Source organism: Anomalospiza imberbis, chromosome 2, assembly GCF_031753505.1.
Source record: "Anomalospiza imberbis isolate Cuckoo-Finch-1a 21T00152 chromosome 2, ASM3175350v1, whole genome shotgun sequence".
NCBI classification, from domain to species: domain Eukaryota; kingdom Metazoa; phylum Chordata; class Aves; order Passeriformes; family Viduidae; genus Anomalospiza; species Anomalospiza imberbis.
The window spans coordinates 28022827-28050692 of NC_089682.1; the positions used below are offsets into that span (position 1 = coordinate 28022827).

General features: G+C 41.2%; 1 protein-coding gene across 6 annotated transcripts in view; it reads left to right on the top strand.

Moving 5' to 3' along the window:
- Positions 1-27866, top strand: part of ST6GAL2 (ST6 beta-galactoside alpha-2,6-sialyltransferase 2) — a 172017-nt gene that overhangs the window by 98703 nt on the left and 45448 nt on the right. Inside the window, exons 1-2 of one of the 6 annotated variants that reach the window (XM_068180279.1) lie at positions 24992-25237; positions 26037-26103. The exons of 1 other annotated variant lie outside the window; for it this stretch is intronic. In XM_068180279.1, the coding sequence (XP_068036380.1) occupies positions 26071-26103 (33 nt within the window). In that variant the 5' untranslated portion in view covers positions 24992-25237; positions 26037-26070. Of the gene's footprint in view, positions 1-24991; positions 25238-25381; positions 25430-25485; positions 25752-26036; positions 26104-26565; positions 26700-27866 lie in introns of those variants that run through there. 4 more of the 6 variants (XM_068180280.1, XM_068180282.1, XM_068180285.1 and 1 more) reach the window with 4 other exon arrangements.

The following is a 27866-nucleotide window of genomic DNA, read 5'->3' on the forward strand; positions in this document are numbered from 1 at the left end:
TACCATGGTTTTGCCTGCCATTTAGGGCTGGCCAGTGTTAGAGAGGCTTTATCCTTCTATTTTCACTAGCACACGATGATACAGGCCCTTTTTTTGCATGTTTTACATCTGTTTCTGGAAGCTGCAGTTTATGTAGTTTGAGAGTACCATTTGTACTAGAGAAACTCATTTTGCAGCTGGAAGCAGAATAAGCTCTGCCCCTAGAAGCACCTTTAACTGATATGATTACATGGGGTCTCAGGAAAGTAAGAATGGCTTCTTTACTGGTGCAGCTAAAGCTGCAAGACTTTCTAGCCTAAACAAGTCTTTAGATTCACTTTTCCCACTCTGGCTGTTTTCATCCATAACACTCCCAGAGCTCTCAGGTCCTTCACTGCAACATGGAATGCAGTGAGGGAGATGGAATTGAAAACCACACCTGCTTTCTTTCTGAGTACCAAACTAGGGGAGTGGGCATGGTATGCAACAATGGTTTATTTTCAACCAGCTTGATTACAGTGACCAACCCTGATTAATCTGCATGTGTGAATAAGGTCTTTGGGTTCTGCCTGGAAATAAGCTCATTCTACAAGTATGGCCTCAGCTTGCCAGCCCTCCTTCAGCACACAGCTCCCTCCACAATCCCCCGGATCACTGTACACACTTTCTTGCTACCTTATAAACACTGGAAAATTGTCTGCACACGTTCTGAAGGACACTGTTTCAGCTCGAACCTTGCCAAGTCCACAGTGCCTCTGCATAAAGAGAACAGACAGGAGAGAATTTACTTTAAATGGAGCAAACCTAATTACAAAAGAAGAACTTTTCTTGGGTAGAATGATGGCTTTCTCATGGCTTTTTCTGCTTCCAGGATTCATTTTGTTTAAGTTATTTTTACATTTTTTTGAAAATATGGGTGTGGTGCCTGAGGGCTTGGCTTGGGACAGGTGAGTGCTGCATGCATGTGGCCAGCCTAAGCCACATTCTGACCCATCCTTCACTTTCTCAGAGCTTGAGTTTGAGGATTTGTGTTCTGGAAGTCTCCCTACTCAGTGGGGAGCTAGTCAATATAGTGATAGAAGATGAGAAGATATTTATCTTATCCTGAAATAAATGCTTAGTAGCTGGTTAGCTGAATCCTTTCCAGATTCCAGTGAGTATACAGAGACAGAGAAGGAGGTAAGTACATGGTCAAATCAAACTGAATACAACAGCTATAGACATTTTTATTGACTCTCATCAGGGACAGCATTAATTAGCTAGGATTATCATAATTTTCTGGATGCCAGAGATTCAAAATTGCTGCAAAAGTCAAGAAACTGACATCTGATGTGTGCATGTATTTAAGATACCTGAGAAAAGATAAGAAGCTCCAGGACTGAGAAGTTCAGTTATATAGGCATGAACATTGTTTCTAAAGATTTTCAAGCATATGATCTCACAGATTTTTTTTTCCCAAAAGTGTCAGAGACCTGTTCCTAGCAGTAAAATCATAGAATCATAATATCATAGAAGAGTTTGAGCTGGAAAGAACCTTTAGAGATTATCTAATCCCATCCCCTGGCAATGAGCAGGGACATCTTCAACTCAATCAGGTTGCTCAGATCCCCATCCAAACTGATCTTCAATGTTTCCAGGGATGCGGCATCTACCATATCTCTGGGAAATCTGCTTCAGTGATTTACCACCCTCACTGTAAAAAACTTCTTCCTTATTTCTAATCGAAATAATCTTATCTAAATCATAGCTAAATAATCAATGATTGACTGATCTGTAAGTCCTCCAGTGCTTATATGAATAGTAAAGTTTTGAGAATTTGGGGGAAGGGGAGAAGGAGCTGTGCCTGGAATATTTGGAGATCAAGTCCAAATCTGAAGTACTCTGCATGATGCCCTGGAAGTCTCAAGGATAGACTCTCCAGAGTGAAAGGAGGTGATTTGTCTTGCTTTTCTTAATTTCATTCGTTACTACAAGTTTTGTTCCATTATAGTGAATACTCAGCTCCTGTATGAAAATATATTTGTACATACATACTCATTTTCTGGTCCAGCTCTTTTGAATACATTAGGAATTGTATCCAGAGATATTATTATATGGAGGGGGATTATATCTCTGAGGATTCTGAAAGCAATCAGAAACAGTAGATGAGGTGAGTAGAGAGAACCCACTCCCAAATGACTGCACACAACACTCCCTGAAATCCTATTACATATGGAATATGTATGTGTTCCCCATGGAACATATGTGATGCCACTTAATTTCCTGCAAGTACAGACTAGTTCCATAGAAATACCTACTATCTGATATTTAATCTTGCACATTCAGTAGTTAGTGCTTTAAAAGCAGGGGAAAAAATCCATTTGCTTCTTTGACCTGACCCTTAAGCACTGAAACCTGTACATGGCCAACATCCAGGCTTAACCCCTTCAGATATTTCACTATTTTTAAAAGCAAGCTAGTTTCTATTGTGAAAAATACAACATATACACAGACTGTCTCTTTGTTGCTCCATTGGGCAGAGACAGGTGTTGTAGATGCCAGTGAACCCAATGGGAAGAATGATGATGTCTAACTCCAGTTCAGAAGGCTGAATGATTTCTTTGTTATAATTGTGGTATAATACATTAATATACTATATAAAAGAGGATACTAAAAACTACATGCTACTTTCTCTAACTACCATATCTAACTAACACACAGCTCGTGACCCTGTTCTCCAGAGTCCAGACACAGGTGGACCTGATTGGCCATCAGGCCCAAACAATCCACCGTGATCCAACCAAGCAATCACTCCAGGTAAACAATTCTCCAAACACATTCCACAAGAGAAAAACAAGGAGCAGAAATAGAAATTTTTTTCTCTTTCATTTCTCTCTGTGCACCTTTATGAAAAATCCTGAGAGAGAGAGAAATGTGCTTGCCACAGACAGGAAAAAACCCCACCAGCTGTTCAAGGGGGTAGGGTAAGATGTTTGCAAGGGATTAAATTATCTTGTATAAGGACACTGCTGATTTTCTGCCGAGATATTACTTGCCTGTTTACTGTGTGCTGCTTGTTTATTACAAAGGAATAGTAATGCTCAAATACCCTGAAGTAGGACAGAAACGAAGGTCATGGAACAGATACAGTTAACTCCTACTCTTTGATCCAGCTTTGAATAAAGATCCATCTAGAGGACTGCTGCATTGTGGCTGCATTCCTTGTCCACCAACAGGGATGGAAAAATCATGTGAGTTTTCAGAGAGGTCAGAATGGGCATCCTTTCTTCAGATTAATGTGTTCATCTTGTTTTGGGGACAAATGCAAATAAAGCACCTGAAATGATTACACTGCAAGTGCAATTCATAGCTCTGTCTCTAAAATCATGTGACCATGTATGAAATAGTATGGTTCTGACTTCAAAACATATTTTCTCTTATGAAGATCAAACCTTCATATTTTTACTTTGTGTATATACTACCATAAATTGGTCAACGTGTTTTATAGACCAAAAAAAATATTTTTGACTCTTGTTATTGGAGAAAATAACATGGGCGGGTCTTAAATGTCTTCTGTTACCACAGCTGCTCTGTTTCAATACAACCCAAGTGGAAAATGCTTTGCAAAAGTACCTGCATCACCTCCATCTTTTACATCGCTGTGGTACTGCCAGGGATGTGGCAAGTCGCAGCTGCTGCCATAGACTTGCCAATTCCTTATGTGATACCCAACAGCTGTTGGAAGCTGTGTGTTAAAACTCATGCTGGGATTTGAATTTCTATATACTCTTCCTCAGGAAATGAAATCTGCAAAACAATCTTTATGTCCCCTAACTCCCAGCCTGTGCTCCTATATTAAGAGGGATTCCCCTTTGGCTGAGAATATGCACTACACCATGTTGTTATCCTTAATTTCTTAATTTTTAATTTTTTTTCACAAAACTACATTTTGGCATGCAATCACTGCCTCCATCTGCCTACTACACATGCATGTGCTTTCAGTTACAAAGCACTCTGATTTATATCTTATGTAAAAATGCAAAGCTTTGGGAACACATCTCAGGAGGGCTGCAGCTTTCTCAGGACTGGCAGCATCTGTATTCCTCTGCCTTTGCCAAACACTGTACAGAGGGCTCATTTCCAACACCATTAGTGCTGCTGAAGCTGATTCTGGCTACTGCTACGTTTTTCAAGGGCTGCGGAGGGCTATACCACCAATTCCCCAGCTGGAGAGTTGAGAACCCAGAGACAAGGTGCGGAGAGGAGCTTACTCACTTCCAGGTAGAATATTGCTCCCCAGTCTAAGTAAGTCTCTGACAGACTGGCTCCAAAAAACTGCAGGAAATTCAGAAAAGGGAAACAAAAATGTTTAAAGGACTTGAGGGATTCTTATCCAGAGAAGAGTAAAGAAATAAAAGTTTAGCTCAGTATCACTAACTGACTAAGGAGGAATAAGATAACTCCATAAAAGCCTCTGCAGGTGCAAAGAAATAAAGAAACCTTGTTTAAAGTTATTTAAGGAATAGCTAGTAACAAAAGTATGGCATTGATTAAAGGAAATGTTGACAAAACTCCTGGAACCTTTTTGTAACATTGTTTTAACCAAGAGATGGATCGCTGAATTCTAGAATCCAATGAAAGTTCTGTTGTTTGGATAATTTGAAAGAGAGACTGGACAAAGTCACCAGTACTAATTGGGAATGAACAAGATAAATAACATCATATGGAAAAATATGTACTTTTTTTTTAAGAGGTAGGAACACACCACTTAGAGGAAAGTGCCTCTGTGCAACAGAGGTGCAAAGGAGACTTTGATGGCTCTCTCAGTGTATGGCACCAGGAGCTGAGCAGTTTGACTCCCTCTGGTTGATCTCATACGTGGCCATGAGACAAAACCTTTCAGACTTGATGGCCATAACCAATAAGCTCCTTTACCCAAGCAGATTTCTTGTGCTGGACTTAATGCCAGTCCCAGGAAGTACGTAGGAGGATGAATCACATCCTGTCTACCACCCACTCGGACCCTTTCTTTGTTTTCCTCATGTGGTGTTGAAGTAACCCTGATGAGCAGAACTGTACTGAACAGATCTGGTGCAGAAAGATGCAAAAATGAAAGTGCCCTTTGTAGTGGTGAAGAAGTCCAATCTGCAATAAATAGAACTTGAGTCATCATTCGAGAATACAGGCTGGGGAGGTTCAGCTCTGCTGAAAAGGAGATGGGAGGTCTAGTGAGAAGCAGACCAAACATAAGCCAGGACTCTGTCCCTACAACAAGCCTTACTCTTACTCTTACAAGCAAGAGTACCACCAGCAGATCAAGGAAAGTGATTACCTCATAGTACTTGGTACTTTTTAGGCCACACATAGTACACTGTGCCCCAGTTTGAGAGAAGCACTGAAAAACAGGAGAGGACCTAGAGAAGGGTCATGAAGATGATGGGAGGATTGTAGAATATGGCATGAAGAAATCTTGAAGAAATTGAGTTTGCATGTTCTAGAGAATGAAAGGCTCCAGGGCGATCTAGTCACAGTCTTTCAATACCTGAAATGCAGCTACAGAGTTGATGGATGTCCTTACAATGATGCATAGAGTTTCATCATGAGAAAGTCTACCTGGATATAAGAAATAATTTTTTGTTGGGAAGCAATTAAAACACTGGCTGAGGGTGTCCTTAAATGGTAGAATCTCCCTCATGACAAACATTCAACACAGAGGTCCCTTCCAGATGAGACTTGCCTAGCTCACTCGGGTTACATGACAAACATAGAAGACTTCTGTCATATAGAGATGATTCTTACTCACTTCCATAAAGCATATCCCTGCATTTCTTTCATGCAGTTCTTTAATTAGCTTTCTTTTTAAGGTTGCCTGAGAAAATACCTCAGTTCACTTGTTCCTTTCTATAGGACAGGTAAATTTTCCTTTCTAAGATCCAAAGGAATACCTCTCCAGCATGATATCAAGCCACATTCCTTTGCATTCACTATCGCCAGTTTATTTGTTCAGACATGGAGACACAACTCCATATGCATTTTGCCCTAAAAGAGATTTTAATATAAAGAACACATTTCTATCCCAAATCAATTACTTCAAAAATGCTACTTCAACCATTTTTTAAACAATAGTTCAAGAAAATTATCCAAAAAGCTTTCAGCTAATAGTTATTTGTAATGTTTGGTTTCAGTTTTCACATTTTGCCTTTATTAAAGCTTTTTCAAGCATGTCTTCACCTTTCTTCATAAGATACGAAAACTTTATTTTGAAGCAACGAATTTCTATATGTGATTTCAGCTACTTTGGTGTGAATCAGAAGATCCGGCAAAGATGACCCTCTTCTGTGAACCTTTCAAGCATCAGACAATACTATTTTTCAAAGTTGGACCAAGCTGCTCTTCTGGCATATTTCCAAGGCACTGAACTTTGGATACTGAGCAGAGTAATCCACAGAAGTTCAGTATATGTTAGCAAAATGTAAGAGTTATTTCTTTAAATGCTCCTGTGGAGCCCTTGCTGGCCAGGAGCACTGCGTCCAAGATAAAGGAAGGCTGTGCCCTTTGAAAGAATGGAAGTGTGAGCGGTGAAAAAGGCAATATACCCACTCTAAGCTGAACACCAATGAAGTTACCTAGCCTCAGAGGAAGAGAGTGGATGTTCCATCTTCCTCTGTCAAACCAACATTTCTATGGGCTTTTAAATTCCATACTTAATGATGATATGCATCTTCATAAATGTGATATTTTTCCTCCTGAGCCAAGGATATTTATCAATCCCATGAGCTGCATTTTAAGTAGTAAGAGATTAGAATGTTTTAAAACAAACCAATGTGTTTTAGTGAGTTACTGAATAAATGGGATCCAGAATGGGCCTTACTTATAAAGAAGTAGCTATATTAACTATGAAACCTTATTAATTAAATTGGACTTGCATATATATAAATAAGGTGAAATTTGGTCCAGCATTTTTAATTCTGATCTTGTCATGGTCATAAAGGTTCAGGGGAGGGAGAGGAGGGGAGGGGAGGGGAAGGGGAGGGGAAAGGAAACGAAAAGAAATGATAAAAGAAAAGAAAAAGAAAAAGAAAAAGAAAAGAAAAGAAAAGAAAAGAAAAGAAAAGAAAAGAAAAGAAAAGAAAAGAAAAGAAAAGAAAAGAAAAGAAAAGAAAAGAAAAGAAAGAAAAGAAAAAAGAGAAAAGAAGGTCTAATGAAAAACTGGAGAAATAACCTACTAATCTAGGAAAAAAAAAAGAATCAAACACAATTTCCATAGGCTTATAAGCAGACATGTATCATGGGGGTTAGTGAAAAACTTCATTGTCAATGTACTGCCTTTGAGAACTCTGCCAGATCTCATATTTTTGACGGTTCTTCTGGCTGGTGTCCCTGCCTGAGTTTCTAATGTAGCTAATTCCTTAACTAAATCAAAAGAAGAAAGCTTGATTTTAATGCCCTAGAGTTTTTGCAAGAGACTTTCACACTGGAACAAACTTGAAACTATTTTAATATGGAAGAAAAGCAATTAACTTTGTCAGTAATTTTTCCACTTGCATGTTTGATATTATTTCAGCTGTGATTTTAAATTAGTTCTCTGCACCTCACTTTGCTTCTTACTTGATTTTCCAATGAAATCTGATCTCAGTGTTAGTCATATCACAGTCTTGCATGCAACTAAGCTGAAGACAGGCTTTACTCCTAGCTGAACCTAAATAATTTTGATGGAATGTGATACTCAGCCACTTCATTACCTATATGGTCAATAAATTACAGTCTCTTCTGAGGCTGCAGATAAACTGAATGATTCTGTGAAAAACTAGTTGGTTTTAACATAGTATTTGTGTTTTACAGCAAATCTGTATGCTTTGGGATTCAACAGTTTGTGATACTTTAATCAGGTAGGCTCCATCCAGCAATGAACAGCGATGCCATTTCACTGTTTGTGTGGTGTGTACTCCTGTGCTCCCAGACAGCAGTCTGGGAACTCTTGTGTGCTCCTGCAGGACTGGCAAGTCTGTGCTGTGTGCACACCAAAGCTCCCTGAGTGCTAATGAGGAGGAAATACAATTCCTCACACATCCCAGACTTCAGAGCGTGTCTTCATCTCTGCTGCTGGCAGCTGGTGAGGAACATGGTTCTGCATCATGCCTTGGGAAAGCAGGCTGTCAGGACACAGCTAGGAGGCTCAAGTCATTACAGTCAAAGATAATGAGACACTTCAAACTAGAGCCTCTGGCACAGCAGAAGGGTACTTATGGTAGCATCTACTTTAGACATGAAAAAATCATAGAATGTTTTGGCTTGGGTTGGGAGGTACCTTAAAGATCATCTATTTTCAGTCCCCCTGCCATGGGGAGGGATACCTTGCACTAGACCAGGTTGTGTAGGGCCCCATCCAAGATGGCCTTGAATGCTTTCAGGGATGGGGCATCCACAAATGCTCTGGGCAACCTGTTACAGTGCCTCACCATCCTCAGAGCCAAGCATTTCTTCCCAGTATCTAATCTAAACCTTTCAATTTAAAGTCATTTCCCCTTGTCCTGTCACTACGTGTCCTTGCAAATAATCTCTCTCCATCTTTCTTTTAGGCTCCCTTCAGATACTGGAAGGCTGCAGTTATGTCACCCCAAAGCCTTCTCCTTTCCAGAGGGAGCAATCACAGTTTTCTTAACCTTTCCTCATAACCTGGAGAGAGGTGCTCCCACCCCCTAATCATCTTCATGGTCCTCCTCTGGACTTGCTCCGACAGGTTGATGTCTTTCCTATGTTTGGATCCCAGAGCTGTGGGGTCTCACCAGAGCAGAGCAGAGCAGAGGGGCAGAATCACCTCCCTCACCCTGCTGGTCACGCTGCTTTGGATGCAGCCCAGGATGTAATTGCTTTTCTGAGCTGTGAGCATGCACTGTCAGCTCATGTTCAATCTCTTATCCACTATCCAAAATGTCATGCTCAGAGAAAATCATGACTGTGTTAAAAGTACATTTTCCCCCAAGTTTTGCTTTTTCCATTTGCCTTCAGTTTTCAGGGTCTTGAAGGCACAGCAGCCTTCCTCTTTTCAAGAGGTTCTGCCTAGATGCAGAGGCTAAGTCTTCTTTTTGTGAAGCAGGAAGTGAGGGGTGCTTGGAGAAAAGTGAAACTCCCTTGATACAGCCACATGTCATGCCTCCTAAGTGCAGCCCATGCCTCATGTTCCAGCAGCCCAATGCCACCAGCTATTTCCTGGCTGGCACATCTCTCCTGCCAAAGCTCAATGCTGACAGTCAGTGGCAGTCCTGAGACACTTCATTATCCCTGTGTCCTGCCACCTACAGCAACCCACTTTCCCCTCTGATTTGCAAATTTCAGTTGTCCATGCCCACACCACAGCGACTTGTTGCATCTTCTCCACTGCTCATTCTCACTTGGCTGGCAGACAGAGTCTGATTCTTCACCCTTGTGCCTTTTTGGTTTGTGATCTCCTTCCATTTCCTGAAATCTCTAGGCTGTCTCTCATATAACTGCTGAATTGAATCGTTACCTTTCCTAGAAAGATCTTGCCCACATGTCCTTCCTCAGATTTTTTACTCAGGAAAGAATGGCTGCTTGGGAGAAAGCTGATAGACTGAGTGCTGCAGATCCTGTTTCTCATAACACTCACAGCCCAGGGCAGGAGACACACAATGAACCCTTTACCACCCTGTAGCTTTTGGGCTGCACTCATGCCAAGTCTCAGTCCTGAGTTAGTAATGGTACACATGCATTATTTCTCTTAGTTGTTTCTTAAGTTTGGCTGTCAGTCATGAACATGCGAAGACAATGAAGTTCTCAACTCAAAAAAGAGGTTGTGCATTGAAGTCTGTACTCCATCGTACTTCTATAGGCAGCATTTCCCTCATAATGGATGAACAGCTTGTTTATAATTAAACTGAGCCCAGGGACATCCTTAGCTTGGTTTTCTATATGCCTTCCTCCTATTCAAGCAGCAGCAAGGCAAGGACAGGCAATGGTTGTGTGGAAAATGTGCTTAAGAGTATCTGCATCAAGTTCAAGCAGTATAAACACAGCTCGGGTGAGAAAGGGGATATTTTAATTGAACAGAGTCCCTAAGAATCAGAGACATCCCTAGATGGAGATCCTTTTGGTGAGGGACATTCACTGGACCATGGCCCCATTTAAACATTGGAGGTCACCTCAAAGAGTTGTGGAAGAATCCCAGCAGCTGCAGGAGTTGGAGAGGATGTCCTGCAGATGGATTAGACTATAAAGTTTCCTTTTCTTTCTGTGCATCTTTCTAGAAATGCAGCAACTTCACCACTGTTTTTTGAACCATGGAAGTCAAATCTGTCTTTCCTTTTCCTTCATTTTCTCTGGTGATCAGGGTGATTTTAAGACAATTGGCAAACTACTGATGCTCCATTTCCCAAAACAATAAGCCATAAAACAACTTTACTAGACCATTCTTGCAATTCTCAGCATGTTCCTCAAGACTTGGGCAGTAACTGAGTGCTTCCATACTAAACAGTAGGGACCACTTTGAACACTGGTCATGTAAGGCATCAGCTGAGAGGGATGTTCTCTAGGGATCATTGTTAGCCAGTGTTTCTGGAGAGGGTTCTCTAGGGATCAGTGTTAGCCAATGTTCCTGGAATGTGCTGCACAGCAATGGGAGGATATTCAGGCCTCCTGCAAGTTTGAAACAAGAGCCAAGAGGGAATATGATTTTCCAAGGCTGGGAGAGAACCATTTCAAAGTAAAGGCTAAATAACCGATGCTCCCATCTAGTGGTGAAACTGTACCCAATGGCTTAGATGTCAGACATCAACCTGAGCCTCCCAGACATGGAATTGGAAGGGCCATGCCTCAGGACAGTGCCACTCCTGGGAACTTCTGTAGGGCTTTGCAATTTGTGGGAGACTCTCAGAACCATTTAAAAGCTCATGAGAAACCAATTAATAAACTAATTTAAAATGACAAGATTAGTAATAACAAATAAAATGATAACATCAGGATCAAGGGTGCTTTGGAGGCAAGGGAAGCATTCTCAGCAGCATTCTCAAAATTTCTTAAGTAACCTTTGGTGAGATGCAGGCATCCACATTATCTTGGCATTGGCTCCTAAAGCCTGAAGGCCGCTATCGAAATGTTATCCAAAGATAGTAACTAGCAACACATTATAGTTGGGTTGTTGCTGCAAGATTACCATGTAATTAATATGCTAATTCAGTGTTCTGCTGAACGCTGCTGAACTTATAATTATTGTCCAGAAGAATACCATACTTTTGTTTGTTTCATTAGTTTTAGTTTACACCTGAAAGCTTACAGTCAGATGTGAACAATTACCATACGCTCAATTTATTGGAAATCACCCTGTGACACTATTGTAAATCATTCCATGAGGTCTGCTCAGTTCTTTCTAATATGCTTATTTCCATTTGATATTATTGGAAGCTGATCAGATCAGCAGGAAAGGGTGCTGTTCTTCTCACTGGATTTTTTTAAAGGCACAGCTGATGCCTACAGGATATCCCCAGAAGCAAAATTCATTAATGATGCTGAGACTGTACTTTGTCACAAAAATGGTAAAGAAGATTTTAGTATTTTCTCTTGTTATACTGTAATTGCTACTGCTCTCTTTTTACTTCATTGCCCTTCTTCATTATACCTACATATGGTAAAGCAAATAGGAAAACAACTCTAACATTGGTCTTATACACATACACTTTCCAACATATTTTGGAGCACTTCGCACTGCCATAATTCCCATTGTACAAGAGTCCTAATTTCCAAATCTCAGTAGAGTGCAACATATGATAGGGCTTCACACAAAGCAAAGGACCGGACACTCCTTGAGAGGACAGAATATTCTGGAGTCCACTCTTAATGTAGCTGAAGGACAGAAAGGCAAGAACAAGCAGTAGGACTCCAAGTAACAGACAAAGATTGGCTTGCATTTCACTGCGGGTCACAACAAAGAAGGAACTACACATTTTCTGTTTAACCTGAGTAGGAAGAAGAGACAGCAACAGGGATAGAGCTTGGCTGGATTTTAGCTGAATATCTAAACTGTTCTCTCCAAAAAGCTAATCCAGTATTGGCAAGCCATGAATTTAATGACTTGGAACAAGATCCAAAGTGAAGCCACAGAGTGGTTTATGACATGTTTGCTAATGAAGGATTCTGTGTTTATTTATAGGGATGAAATTGATCCAATACTAAGTAATATATGAGAAAAATTCACTAAGAATTAATTTAGGTTTACTAAAACTAAGAAAAAGTACTGCTAAAACTATTGGGATGATGAAAGTGCTGATAAAATCCATTTCCAATCAAAACATAGCTGTCAGTGTTTTCATCCTCTGTGGAGGTTTTACACCTGCAAATGAAGGAAAAGTCTGTGGCAAATGAGTGAGAAGCCACAAACACAGTGGGTGGCTGTCACAAGAAATTATGCTGCCAGAGTAAAAGAAAAATTACTTTTCAAAATGAGAGCAATACATGGGTAGCAAATTGACCGAAGATGCTGCCTTAATGAAGAAAAAAGTTAAGGAAAGTAAAGATCACATCAGAACTAATGTCACCTTGCCAATAAGAGACTGGGTGTCATTGACAGAGATTATTCCTAAGATGAATGCCACTGCAAAGCCCAAGCAGAATTCCAGTACACCAGTCAAAATAATGTTTGTAAAAGTCCATAAGCAATCACAGCTCTCAAACCTTGCAAAATTGTCTAGCAGAGATATTTTATAAAGGACAGAACTGCTAATCATCGTGTCAAGTGTGTTCACAAGCACACTGCATACTCAAGCACAGGCTCTGACATTCAGGTTGTGTAAAACTGCTATTCCTGTACTCATATCCTGAGAACTTCGGTCTGGGATACAACATGACACAAATCTGCATCGTGTTCCAGACACCTAAGAAAGGAACAAGTGTATCATCAGAGTAAAATATTTTCATCCTGTTCTTTCTGCTTAGGATAATCCTAAAAAATTGGTAGAAAGATGCACTACTGTTGTTGTGTATTTGACTTAAAAAGATATTAGATGTTTCAAGTTATCTTGCCAAGATTTTAATTTATTTTTCAGAAGTCTTAGTAACACTCAGGTCTGTTAATGATTGCATTTCAATGGGATGCTGGCAGGAATCCATCTTCATCAAATGATGTAAATAATAGAAATTCAGATGGAGGCATCCAAGAGATGACTTGTGGCTCTGTTACTGCAGGTGGGGCAGTGAATTGTTTATGTATGCAGCTCTTCCACCTCTACAGTAATAACGTATGCACAGATTGAAAAAAGAGATGCATGCAATTGTGTTTGGCTGAGAGAGTTTCCATCAACACGTGTGGGGGAGAAATGTGATTGTGGAATCTCATCATACATTACCCATGCTGGCTCTATTGCAAACCCATCTGAAAAACACAATCTATAAATATTTTTATTCCTATTTGAATAATGTGGTTTGTCATTAAATACCAGGGCTCTAAAATACATACTCTAAACAATTTTATGTTTATATTAATCAAGCTTAACTTATTGCTATTTTATAACTGTTAGGAATGGAGATAAAGTTAGGGATCTAGAAGGTGATGCAATAAACATATTTTGATTCATTTTAGCACAACATTGGTATCGCAGGTGACAGAGAATCATCAGTAAATAAAGTGACCTTGAAACCAATAATTTGTGAGGCATTAACAATAGGAAAGACATGACAAAAATGATAGAGCATTTTCACTCCTCCTGCATTCCCCTGTCGAAGATGAAATACAGAAAACCATAGCATCTGTTCTAAGGAAACATCTATGAGCATTAATTAATTATAATGCTAATCCTTTGTGTGCTGGATGCAGTGTCACTCTCTCATAAACACTTGTTCCACTATCATCAACTCAATTATTTGAGATGCTTCTTGGCAGGTGTATATGACATGTTCTTTCCAAAGCTCCTTTGTGATGAAATATTCTCAATGTCTTAATGTATATTCCCATATGCCACAGACTGTTAAAAGCCCAGTCACATCCTTAGTTCAAACCTCCTCAGCAACATTCAAGCTGATAATATAGCAAGAGCCAGTCACAATGACAATGAAATTTGTGACTTATCTATTGAGGCCAAACAAACCACTCAAAAGCATACCACAGCCTGAGTGGGTTGAAGTCTATCCTTGCTTCATCCTCTGGCACGAAGAAGTGTGAGGAATAAGAGAGTGGGAGCACTTGGAAAAGAGCAGAGCAGCGTGACTTGGAGCCTCCTCTCTAGCCAGTCTGGATGTGGGAGAGAGCCTACACTTGGCACAGACTGGCAGGCTCTGAGACAGCACCACCAGCTTGAAGCAGCCTCCTGAATAACAGCAACTACTCAGATCAACAGGAGAACATCACACCATGCTTGGGGTCCTATTTTCTCTTGTGTGTCAGAAGGACATCTCTATGCTTTGAGGGTCTCCCGTGGTTCAGGTAAGATCTTTAGCTCTTGATGCGATTTCTCTGTGATTGTCCTGTTGCAGCCAAACACAAGACTTAAAACAAGGGGCTCAGCAGGCACCTAAATCAAACCATGACTGACCATATGTATGTCAATCCACAGCTACTGGTGTAGCAACTCTGTCCATGGGACCTCATTTTGTGCTTTTTATTTTCTAAAATAGAAATACTCCTCATACCTAGTGTAAAAAAAAATAAAAAATAGATATCATCATAAGTGTTGGCCCATTGGGTGTATGTTATGTTTTCAAGCACCAGGTTTTACAGCTGACTTCCACTATGGTGGGTCATACTGAGTACTGAGAGATGGAGACCCTTCATTTGCTTCATGCTCATTCCACATTAAAATCCTTCACTTCCCCACCCACTGCTAGAGACCAATCTGCTCTCATTGTACAAAACTATGAGAAAACTGTAAATGAGAAGTCTGGCTACAGATATTCGGGGAATTCCCTGCCAAAAGTTGTGTTTTTTATCCACAGTGTACTGTATATGTTTTACAGATGTGGAATATAATTAATAGATTACCTGTCTCCACTTTTAAAGTTGTTGTTTCAAGATGATGTCACATACAGACAATACTCCCTGGCTAAATTAAACTCCCATGGCAGTAGGTAGGGAAGAAATTTAGGGCTATTTGCTACACAAGCCCAGATCTCATTGCTTCATTTTGCAATAGAAATGACGTACAAGTAGGCTAGCTTATCTTATTTGCAGTTATTTTGTACTCTGATTTTCCTATATTAGGGGGCAGTCAGACCAAAAACATGTTGTTGTTAGAGCCGTGTACAATCTGTTCTTTCTGCTTTGAGAATGCTTTGTTTATAAGGCTATTTGTCGGAGAGACAGAGGACAAATAGGAGAGACCCGTTCCATATTGCTAAAACTAAATTCAGATATGATAGAGACACAGAAGTGGTGCCACAGTCCTTCCAGTTTCATCATGCCTCTGCTTTTATTCCTACCAGTGTGGACAGCAAATCCCCATTGATCCCAAGGTTAGAGAGCAGGGCTTGACTTCAAAACATCTGCTGAACAGCTCTCTGGTGAGTGCTGACATTTTTGACTCTCAAACCCTTCATTAGGGTTTGCTGGCTTGTTTCATACTTAATAAACTTACTGTGCAATTATGATGTTCCTGCTGCTATGGGAGACAGCCAATGGATGATATATACCCATGAATTCCCATCAGGAGATGTAGATGTTCCATTATAATGCAGGTATATTTACAACTACTTCCATCCTGTTTGACATTCACTAGACTTCTTTGTTTGTAATCCAACTTGATTTACATGCTTCTACATTGCTGAAATCTCATTGTGTTCCTGCATCATCTCTGGCACCAGGCACATTTTCTTGGTCTTCTTCACAGATACCAGGATTTCTCAGAACACAGAGTTACCTTTTCTCAAACTCCACCTGCTGTAGTTTTACTTTGGGTTTATGATTTTATTCTTCTGGGACCAGGTGATAATTGGAGCAATAGGTCTTCCTGGAGTTAAGAAAAACAGCAGCTCTTTGCCTTAGCAAATACAAGAAGGATATAGATCTTATAGGACTACAAGCTCAAACTCATGCTCACCATACTATTTCTTTACCATGCTGAAGCTTTCTTTATCATAAGATCAAAGCCTTGCCAAACCTTGCCTTGCCTTGCCTTCCATCTTTCAGCTCTCATTTATGTTTTTTTTCCTTTTTCTCCAAATTGCTGGTGAATGATTGCAACCTTAGCTAGACTTCCCACGACTTGACCGTTTCAGACTTTTGTAACAGGTTTAAGTAATTGTCCAGTTACTTAAGATATAGCCACTTATTAGTCCAAGAGGGTTTACATGTAACGGGAAACACAGATGTTCTGCAGTTTCCTCTTAATAGGTGAATGTCCCTGCTTCTTTAGTTTTCCTCTGGTGGGCAGATGGGCCAAATGTTCCAAGAGCTGCAATCTGATACAGATATGCATTCATGGTCCCTGATGAGAAACAGAAAAACTTTGTATGGAGGCCTCAAATTGATACCATTGTTTGTTGCAAATTTCCCAGATGTTATGATTCAAATGTTTTCATGATGCAGGGGAAAACAGCATTTTCCCTGCAGTCAGAGGAACTCAAGGCTTTCCAATTATGGTGACACACTCAGACTTATTAGCACAAAATTTAGTTCGAGTTAATCAGACTGAGGTGGGTAGAGCGCGAAATTAACTTGACTTCCATTTTGCATCACACAGCAAACCAACTTGGTGAAATCACTGTAGAAATCTGAGCTGCAAATGATGGATGAGCTGAAAAAAATCCCAGAGAACAAACAGAGTTGTGCAATCATCATTGCACTAAAAGGGACACACTATTCAATTCACTTGTTCAGAGAAATGTTTTACTTCCCTGGCAAATCAAAGGATGTGTGCCCTCAGCTGCACCCATGTTTTGCCTCTGAAGCCAAGAACAGGGTTTGGACCTAAAATAATTGTCTTTAGCATCCCCTCTGTTCTGAGAGTTGTATGTGCTCTGTCAGTCAATCTTGCCAGAATTTTCCAAACTGTTATTTTTGCTAGGAAATGACAATTTAATGAAAATAGAAACACATCAGTTTCAATGAAATTTCCATTTGCAGTTCAAGACACTTGTTCAAAATCCAGAGGGAAAGAGAAGCATTACTTACAGCAAACCAGATGCCATAAGTTGTCCAAATGGAAGGGATATGGGTTTCAAGTGTCTTCTCCTTGTGAGGAACAGTAAGAATATACACCTGAAATCTTCCACAGCTCAGAAAAGTACAGTGATGACTGGCTCTTCTGGAAGCATGTGTTCCCTTGAACCTATTCAAAAAGCTTCTATTTCACTTTGATTAAGAACAAAATCTTGACATTTTCATTTGATTTTTTTTTATTTTTTTAAACAAAATTCTATTTTTCAGCAAAAGGTAACATTATTTTTTCTCTCTCAACTCTCTGCCACTTTTTATGTGTGTCTAAAATAAATGTTTGGGAGATGGAAGAGGGCCCATACACTGGAACCATAAGTGCCTCTATCTGAGCCTTATAAACAACTGGAAAAATAAAACAATGCTTCTCAAGCATTGATCTCCAACTTTTTCAGTAAGATTTTAGCAAGTTGACCCACCTCTTGCTATAAACTGTCTTGGTTTTGGAACAGAACTATTTCTGTCTTGGAGTAAACTGCAAATTTGAGAAGGGTATCAGCCCAGCAAGAAAGCTGCAGATAATTTTAGAATATAAGAGGAGTAGATTTGGAGGGGAGAATTGAGAGAGAGAGCTAGGCTTCCATTTCCTTCAACAAGAGCATAGAAAACAGAAATATTAAAATTCAGTTCTGTGCAGAAAGACCTGGATGAGACAGGGACTGAAGCAATGTCAGATGGGCAAGAGAATCTGGAAAAGGGACATGATCTTACAGCCACGGTGACAGATGTCTGGATGCCACCTAGCTTCTGACAACAGGACAATCCTCCTCCTGTTTATACCCAGTGCTATCTACAGGAGGAGAAGGTTTCCTGCACTAAATGGCCATAATATATTTTTTTTCAGGAAAAGACTAAATTTTATCACCAAATGGGAAACAGTGCTTACTGTTTACTATCTTTAAACTGTGAAATATGCTAGAAAATAAAGACTTTAATTAAAGTTGTCTTTTCAATGCCTAGTCCTTGTAGAAAAGTGACACCATTTCAAAACACAGCTTTTCTCATATGCCTCTATTAGCTTTCTCATTTTCCATACAATAGCTTCTATTTAACCAATTTCAGCAAGATATTTAACATTGTTGCAATAGTAACTGCAATGCAAGTTAAGAGCCAGTAAAGTCAAGAGCCCAGTAAAGTAGGATAAAATTCTGTGGTATATTCGGTGTATCCAAAAATGTGGGGAACACAAGATCAATTAGCCTAAGGGCCGTTTTCCCATACTGACGTCAGAACTCCTGCCTTTGTTATTTAAACAAACCAGATAATGTTTGCACTGTAAAGTTCTGAACTGAAAATACCAAAGCAAGGTAGGAACAGGTTTTGCCAACTCTTCCTATTAACAGTGGTGGTTAAAAGTTGCTGACTCACTTTGTGACACTAATTGGCTGAACCTCCCCGTACTTTAATTGTGGTTTCAACTGCCTTAAAAATGTATCTGCATATTTAAAGTATGATACATAGCCTGTATGTATGCAAACCACCATTAAACCACAGCACTCTTCATATTTCTTTACTTGTCTTAAAGCATTAGGAAAGTATGCACAATGAGGGCAGCTTTGCCACACTGATCTATCCACATCCCTTGCAGCAGACGATGCCAGGGGTTTTTTTAGGCTGTGTACAGCAAAAACCAAGGCAGCATTCCCAGGCCAGATGCAAAGTTACATGAAACAGAGTAATAACTAACCAGCTCTGGAGCAATGAACAACCAGCATCCAAGTTACTCCTGGGAAAGTGCCCTTGCATTTTAAATCAAGAAGAAAATGATGACCCATTTTTAAAGCATAAAGTCATTCCTGTAAGAAAACGTAACTTTCTTCAGCAGTTCCTAACCAGGCAAAACTAGTGTATGAGTGTATGGCACTTCTGCAAAGCTGCAATCCCACTTGAGTCTAAGAATCCCATCTGCAGGAACATTGCACATTGCCCTGGAACTTCAAATGCTCTTGGCCAGACAGCACGAGGAAGGACATTTGCTGTAGGAGCAGGCACTAAGGATGAATTCATGAGCAATTTCTGATCAAGTGGTATCAGGGTACTCTTTTCTGACTTTTTGGTTATGTCTGATAAACCCTTAATTTAAGGAGATGAAGGCTGGTTGTGGTGATCAGGACAGACGGAAGGATCTTCTAGATCTTGTCAGGTACAAATGCCTGAAATCAGACTTCCACAGTGGTCAGCAGGAGGTCAGAGAAGGAGAAGAGATGGCAGAACAGGAGAGGCCTTCTCCTCCATGCAGGTGCAGACTTTGCTGTGCTGCCCTGTGCTGCCTAGACTGCAGGGATTACTCTTGGCCTTGCATGCTGCCCTGCCTCGCTCTGCACCGGCTGGGCTGCCTCTGAGCCAGTGTCTGCTGCACTGGGCAGGCTGGGCAGAACAGCCTCTCTGCCTGCAAAAGTTTTGGGAAGTAAATATGTATCTGCCTCCCTGCTGATAACACCATCCAGGCAAATATGTATTTCTTCTTTGGAAGGAAGTATTGCACTGTACATTGAGAAAACTCTGATTCCAAACACATTTTTTTTTCTCCATTGTCCCACCTTGATTATTCAGCAGATAAGGCACATTATTTTTTTCTTCAAAAACCTGCTACATAAACCCATGTTTATTTCAGTTAACCTTTTCACCCAAAGAGTCAGCTCACTGCAGCTTGTCAGTAATGCCTCCATATATCACAACCACTCAGAGTGCAGGCAGAGATTAATTCAATGTAATTTTGTTTATAAAATTTGCTCCAAAACTCATCTGTCTCCAGATATTTATTTACCTATACAGAATATCCAGGGTTTGAATCCCAGCACTGGCTAATTTTTAATAAAAATTCCCCAAACACTACAAATTATTTTAGCATCTTCAACTTCCCGTAGAAGTTGACAAGGAGTCAAGGCACATAGTAATCAATGAGTGCTGCCAGTAGTAATAAATAACAGTGGGAAAAATGAACAGAAAATTCCTGTACTTCAGCAGAAAATTGGACGAGAACATTGTTCAAGTTCATCAAAGCAGTCAGGTTTTAGGAACATTTTACTACCCATGTCTTTAGGATGCTGCTAGTCTTTTGCTTGTGTAGGATTTGTGATCTTGTTAGCATTACAAACTGAGATTTATGACATTTGTGATTTTAACTGTGTGACTATGCCTATAATGCTTGTTCAGTGCCATGAAAACACTGGCTGGAGGATGACTGCTGAGGTCAGTGGGACAGAGCACCAGGGGCAGCAGCAGCGACCTCCTGGCCCTGCTGACTTTGAAGTCCCAACCTTGTTACTCACTTGTTTTACGAATGCAGCTAAGTACACCCTTTTTCACAGCTTGGGGATGACTTCTGCAATAATGTGACAGCTAGCAAAAAAAAAAAAAAAACACCCAAGGTGAAGGTACCTCTGGTCATTGCATTTCATAACCTTTGTCTTTGCATTTCAGCTCCTTACTGTTTCTTATGAAAATGACTTGATGAGGACAGGTCAGAGAGTGACTTGCATGTATAACGGAATAAATGAACAGGTGACCCTAGTGTTGTTAAAAGTTCATGGAAGTCCATGTTTCCTTCCTAAGGCAAAGAGGAGGGAGAGGAAAGCAAAGAATAGGCTCTGACTCTGCTTATTGGCTTCCACATCTGAGCCAGTACTGAAGGATAAGAATTAGTTATTAATACAGGTCAGGTCAGGAGTAAGTTAGCATTTGCCTTCAAGACCAGGGAAAACTAGAAAGAAATTGTGTTCATTATAACTTTGAGTCCCAGGGCTGCTTCAGAGATGGTGTAGCTCACACTTGGTGGCCAGACTCTGGATTTGTAATCCATTTCCTACTGCACCTTGCCCAGACACAAAGAACATTAGCCAGCAACTGGGCTGGCTCTTCAGACACACATGCAACAGGATACACACAGAATTCTTCCTGACATCATCTGTGCCATGCTGGCAAATACTCTTCACTTCTTTTTTCCCCTGCCAACTGCATGAAAGCAAAAAGAGTCCTTAGAAAAACTTTGTGCACACACAGAGCAAGGATGTAACTTAGTGCAGACATCCATCAGCAAGGATGTAACAAGCCAAATGTGCATACACCTCTGAAACGAAACCACCTCGCCACTGAGTCAGGGAGAATTTTGTCACGATGTTTCTGAAGGGCAGAGAAACAGCTTGCTTGTGAGAGGAGGCAATTCTGCCAATCATCTGCCATGAGATGATATGAGAAAAAGAAACCAGGCCACTCTCTCTCCTAAGGGAAAGCTGTTAATTGAGGTCTGTAGGTTCCAATCCTAAATCCACATCGGCAACTGAACAACTGCAACGCTGAAATGCATCTGATGTGCGCAGAAGCCAACAACAGTATCCTCAGCTTTTTAAAAATCTACTTGATGACTAGAAACAAAATGAAGGTCTGCACTAACAAAAATCATGGTGTGTGATAACTGCAGGTGCCTCCTGGTGCAGCAGGATATAAATGCCAGGCCAAAAGAGCCTTACCCAGAGGCAGCACTGCTGGAGATTCACCACCTCATTGCTAAGGGACCAGTCTGAAGCATGTTTCTTCTTTCCCACCCCAAGGAGGGAAAGCACACTTCCCCAGGATGTTTGAGGGTTTGCAGAAAGGCAGTGGGAACCCACCTAACAAGTCTCCTTTGGGAGTGATAACCAAAAAATACCTCAGGGAACCATGAGAAGTGGGAGGTGCACAATCTGTGGACACCCAGAGCTTACTCATTGATGTAACCTTAACAGCAGTTATTTGTTCAAAACAAAAAAAGTTCTGAAAAAAAATTGCAATTACTTGGGTGAAACTTAGTTTTGGTAGAGTCAAGAGAAAAAATCCCTTTTCCATCACTGGAGTCATTTTAGCTAAGAATATATTCTGAAAAGGTTAAATAAGTTTGTGCCTGGGCTTTAAGGATCTTTGTGTACTGTACCTGCCAGTTTAAATGATGACTACAAAGATCTGTTATAAAACTTTTTCCAGGAGAGGCAAAATCTTTCTCTGTGCCATTGTTTTTAATATATTGTGACTCTTGCTTATCGTAAATTAGGTTATTTATCCCCTGTATTTATATGCACTGCTCTAACACAGTAACAAACCAAAGTAATAGATACATTTGTGCCAGTCATCAAACTCAATAACAAAGCAACTGTGTGTAACTTTACCCTATTGGTATCAATTAATATAAAAGACAAATTCTTCAAGCTGCAAACAGATGAAAGTAAATTCTTTACTGTTCTGGACTTCCAGCTATTACTATGTCCTCTGATCTAAAATCCTTCCCCAGGCAGCTCCCACATCATGGAGACCTGATGTTGATCTCACAGACTTTATCCTAATTCACCTTCTGGCTTCCAGAGAAGCTGTTCTTTATTACTCTGCTGAAATTGAAGGCAGAATCAAACCAATGATCAGAAATACACAGGATGCAGAGTTCTTCCATTTTGGAGTTCAGAGTCTTAGCCAAAAGCAGAATGTCAAAGGCTGAAGCAAACCTTATTGGATTGCAGAATAACTCTTTCTGCCTTCTGCAGATAAATTTTACATTTAGATGCATAGGGGAGACTCCCACTGCAGTCAATAAAAATTATGCTCATTCAGTGTTATTTGTCACCAATCCAACTGCCCATTCTATAAGTGCTTTGCTGAAAAAAGGGGAGTCTTCAGGCAACAAGCATTCCTGATACTGTGTTTAAACTATCTCAGATTCCCATGTAGACTCTCTTAGCTTTACCAGCTTTCCTGAAATACTCACCTAATTTATGCTATTCATTTACATTCTATTCCAAATTGAAGTTCTATTTCACTGGAATATTAAAATAAACATACTAAAGAATGGTGCATTTTAAAATAGTAACAGATGGATATGTCTGTAGAGTTGTACAGATTTAGATTCCTACTTTAATTATATAATTTTTAAAAATTGAGTAAAGCAGTATCCACCTTTCACTTTGTTGCTTGAAACATGTGCTTATAGTTTATTCCATGAGCCAGCATGCAATATAATAGCATTTTGTAGACAGATGCAGCAAGTCTGGGCAAAAAAATAAAATTATGGGAGAAATATCCGTCCCTTAACTGTTAACTATCTTTATAAATTTAGATTTTTGAATTAATGCTATACAGGACTATTCCTCAAGCAGCACTGCTCCCCCAAAAAAACAGTTTGTGGATATATCTACATCACAGTGTCCCTGAATAGAATTTTTGCTGTCTTTGTGTATGTAAGACAACCTCTCCTATCACATTGATAAACAAGGATTTTTATATTTTTGAAGAAATTAGCCCTAGGTTTGAAATTTGTTTTCAAAATGTCCTAGACTGGGGGAAAATATGATCCTTTTATTCATTAATTGCTTTGCTATTAATGGAATTCCTCAAAATGGAAGTAAGTGCATGAATTTACCTAGAATTTAGAAACATTATTTAAACATTATTTGCTTTTTGCTTTAAGTGCTATCATTTCAAATAATCATAGTTTTTAACCTGTTAACCTGTTCTTGTTCTTTGCCTTTCACATCCTTGTGATGCTACCTCTTAATTTAGGAAATGGCACCTTTTTTCCTTTAGTTCTAATGGCTTTTATTTCGACACTTGTTTCACAGCTTAGAAGGCGTGCCTTTTGCAGGCACGGTGCTCCGATCAGCTTACACCTTACAAATATGGGCACAAAGAAGCTTCAGTCTCAGATGCATTTACACAGATGCTTATCTTGGAGCACAGACTCGGCACAGAAAAAAAGGTTATCTGTCACTATCTTAATTATTTGTGACGACTTAGACTCTTTGCAAAGTAAACTACTATTAAATTTGAACGAAAAGTAAAATATGCTGTAAGGTATTTCTAGCCTTTCAGCAAGCTGAGAAAGCACACCAACGACTGCACGGAAAACATTTCCCTTTTCCTGTGCCGCTGGACAGACACTGAAGTCCCAGCGGAGCGATCGGTGCCGTGTGGGTCCGGCGGCGGGAGGGCGCATTTACCGCACTCCGCTAGCATCTCTCTGATCTCTCCTTTCCTTTGTGATCGCTGATCCAACAGCCGTGTTTCGCATTGTTTTTCTGCCCGCTTTATTAGCGAGTTAATGTGTTTCTTCTCAGGAGACCTTTAAGCTTAAAATATTTCTTTAATTAACGGAGCCTAATCTTAAAGAGCCAAAGCCGGCTGCGGCGCTTCCACACCGCTTAAGTGCGGGAATCCCACCAGCTCGGCTCACGGGGGAGGCTGAGGAAAGGACTATGCCTTCAACTTGCCGGACCGGTCACGGAGAGACCCCGCGTCCCCTGCCGGCCCGCGGAGTCCCGGTGCCGGAACGCTCCGGGGCTCTCCGCGCTTGGCAGGCGGGGGTCTCCGAGACAAGGAGAGAAAGCTGCCGGCCCCTCGCCCGCGCCCCTCCCACCCCTCCCTGCCGCTTTGAACTTCTCCAGCAGACCCCTGAAGGTGCAGCGCGGCCCCAGCACGCCACACCACACCAGGGGAAGGCGCGGCGCCGGCGCCCCATCCCCGAGCATCCCCCCGTCCCCGCCGGCGAGGAGGAAGATGCCCCGCTGCCGCCGGCCCCACGCACATCCCACCGCGGGGAAGATGCAACGCTGTCCTCAGCCCCTGCCCGTGCGGAGGAAAGCGCGGCAGTACCCCCGCCACCGGGGTGACCCCCTCCCGCCGCGTCTCCCGCCCCTCCCGCCGCTGCCCTTCCCGAACAATGAGCCGGGACAGCGCGGCACGGCCCCGGGGCAACCCCGGCATATCCGCCCGGCCCCCTCCGCCCGCCAGCGAGCGCAGCCGCCCGCCTCTCCGCCGTAGCGCCCGGCTCCGCCCGCGAGGTACCGGGGGCGGGGGCACCCCCATCCCGGGAGGGGCCGGGCGGCAGCGCGGGGGGCGCTCGGCCGTGTGCGGGGGGCGGCTCCCGGGGGCGGTGCCGTGCCGTGCCGTGCCGTGCCGAGCCGAGCCGCCCGTGCCGCCGCGATCCGGCCGAGCCGCGGTGCCGCCCGCCCCCGGCCGCTGCCCGCGCCCTGCGCTTTGTGCGTGCGGCGGCCACCACCATGCGGGGGGAGCGGCTCCGCGTGGGACGCGGCGAGGCGGAGCGCCCGCGCCGCCCCGGCTGCTGCACCTCGGGGGGCAGGGCCCCCAGAGAGCCCTGAGCGCCCGGCGGTACGTAGGGGCGACCCCGGGCGGAGAGCGCTTCTCTCTTTTATTATTATTCTTCGGGGTTTGCTTTGTGGTGGGATTTTTTGGTTTTGCCTTTTTTTTTTTTTTTTTTTTTTTTTTTTGTTTCTGGGAGATGGGTGGTGATGGTGAAGGGGAGGATTTCTACTGTGCAGCGTTTGCTGGAAGGAAAACCCTGTAGGTGAAGCCATATGGGTTCTCAGTGGCATGGCTTAGTGGCTTCTTGGCTTAACAGTTTTCGGGCGGGGAGTGTGCAGGGTGTGTTTTAGGAGGGCTCGACTGCTCAAGAGAGCTTGAATAGATACGTTTAGAGAAGCAGCGCTTTCCAGGAATTTAAATGAGACCCTTTTTTGTGGTTGCTTTTCCAGGCTGTTCTGTTAGTTCTATATTTGTTTTTGCAGATTGCTCTTATCAATAGTTAGGCAGCTGTGGTGGCATATAAAAATCGATGTTCTCAAAGGAAAAAAGAAAGTCTCGGTGAATTCACCTCTGCTAAGCAGTGTGGATCACTTCTGGGGTCTGGTTTTATAATTTATCGGGAATGTTGTTGTCTCAATGCTCAACTACCATTTCTAGTATATTTTAATATGCCAATGCTTTTCTTTTGGTACTAGAAAAAAATTGGTTGGGTTACTCATTCAAGTAATTTAGTTGGTAAGTTGGAGGAACATTTAGTCATCTCATTTCAGATGTGGAGGGAAATGCTAAGAGAAAGGCAGGAGGCAGTGGCAAACCTCAAGGTTTAGGTTTATGCACGTTTTTAAATTTGATTTTCCTTTTTCAGTCTTGCAAACTTTCTGAACTTTAACCCTTTTGCAATGAAACTTTCCAGGCGTGGCGTCTGCATCCAGGTAATTTTAATACATATATATGTATATATCTTTTTCTTGTTTGGAAAACTCAGGTGAAAATAATTCAACTGGTTTGCATAGTGTGGGGCTGTAGGAGATGGGGAAAGAATTACCACACTTTTCCATTTAAAGATGGAGCTCCTGCAGTTGTTTGTTTGGTTGGTTGGTTAGTTTTTTTTGGTGGATTTTTTGGGGGGGTTTGTTTGGGTTTTTTGTTGTTGTTGTTTTTGTTTGTTGGGTTTTTTTTCAGGGAGTTTTATTATTTATGTAAATCTGTAGTATGGTTTAGGAGTATTATTCTTTCATGGGCAGTTTCTGATTAAAATACTATTTGATGGAAATCCTGCCATGGATACCTACTAATTTTGTGTGTATTTTGCTAAGACCAACTGCTGCACTATTGGAAAAATATGTGCTATATTTGCTGAATGAGAAGCTGTGATAAAGGGTCTGGAGGTGAGGTCCCATCTGTGTTCTGTATACTCAAACCCAAGGACTCAACACTGATTTCTGCAGCTGACAACTTTGTGGACACCTCTGCTGTAGGAGACAGGCTCCTCTTGCATTTGCTGTGGAAGTGCTGGATTTGAGATCTAGTAAGTGAAGACTTCAAAGTATTTGTAGGCAGAAGTCTTTTCTGATTGAGTTTAGGATGTCAAAAACTCCCGGTGTGGTAGTCAGAGAATTCTTTTCTGTTCTACACTTCATCTGGGCAGATTACAGGATTTCCCAGCATTGTCCACACTGCACATTCAGAGTTGGAGGATGTATACAAAATGTTAGAGGTTTCTTGCAAGGTTACAGAGTTCTATATCTATGGTTTGTTAAGTGTTTTCTACCAAGGACATGAAAAGAAAGGCCAAACAATAGGGAAAATGTTAGAAAAAATTTTTATAGGGAGCTTAAAGAGATGCTAGAGTTGCATATGTAAATGTCATATTGGAAAGACATCATGGGTGAAGTTGTATGTTCACCTGATCTCTTGTTCTTTGGAATCGGCAAAATGATTGTTATATGCCCTCTTAGGTTAAATGTAGACTTGTGCATAAGTAAAATCAGGCAATTTTGTTTCCTAATTTAAAATCAAGAAAGCAAAATTGAAAAATAACTGTAAAACTACAGAATTTTATTGGGGTTTTTTTTATTGCAGATTAGTTAAATAAGGTAGAACAGCATCTTAACAATTGCATTGTGAATTGATGCTGTGTGTGCTGCTTACTGCATAAACTATTGGGGCATGCTGACTTTTACATGAGTTGTTGGAATGCTACTGGCCCATCAGAAATAGTATGCAAATCTCTCTGCAGTAATTTTCAGACTGTGATTTGGAAACTTCTCTGTACTTGCTAGGGAATTGGCTAGCAGTCTGCAGAGAAGCATTTGGGCATATGGTATAGGCTCATTTTCCATGTATTTAGCTACTAATGCCATTAAAATAAGCCAAAATACATTAAATACCTCCCTAATATTAATTATCTCGTTAAGAATTTGCTGAAAATACTATTAAAATCACAGATGTGATCAGTGTGAAGGCAAATCCAGGGAATAGGGCTAGTGGGAAATCTGTTGATCTGCAAAGGTTTGCTAAGATTCTGTTGTTGCTGCAAAAAAAAAAATTGGTTGCTCCTGTGGCATTGTAACTTTGGAACAAAGACAGGGGCTTCAAGGAATGGAAAATCTGACTTTACTGATACTTTTGTAGTGAAGGGATCATTTTTTGTTGAGTAAGGCTGTTGGCTTCCTCAGCCTAAAGGTTTACAACC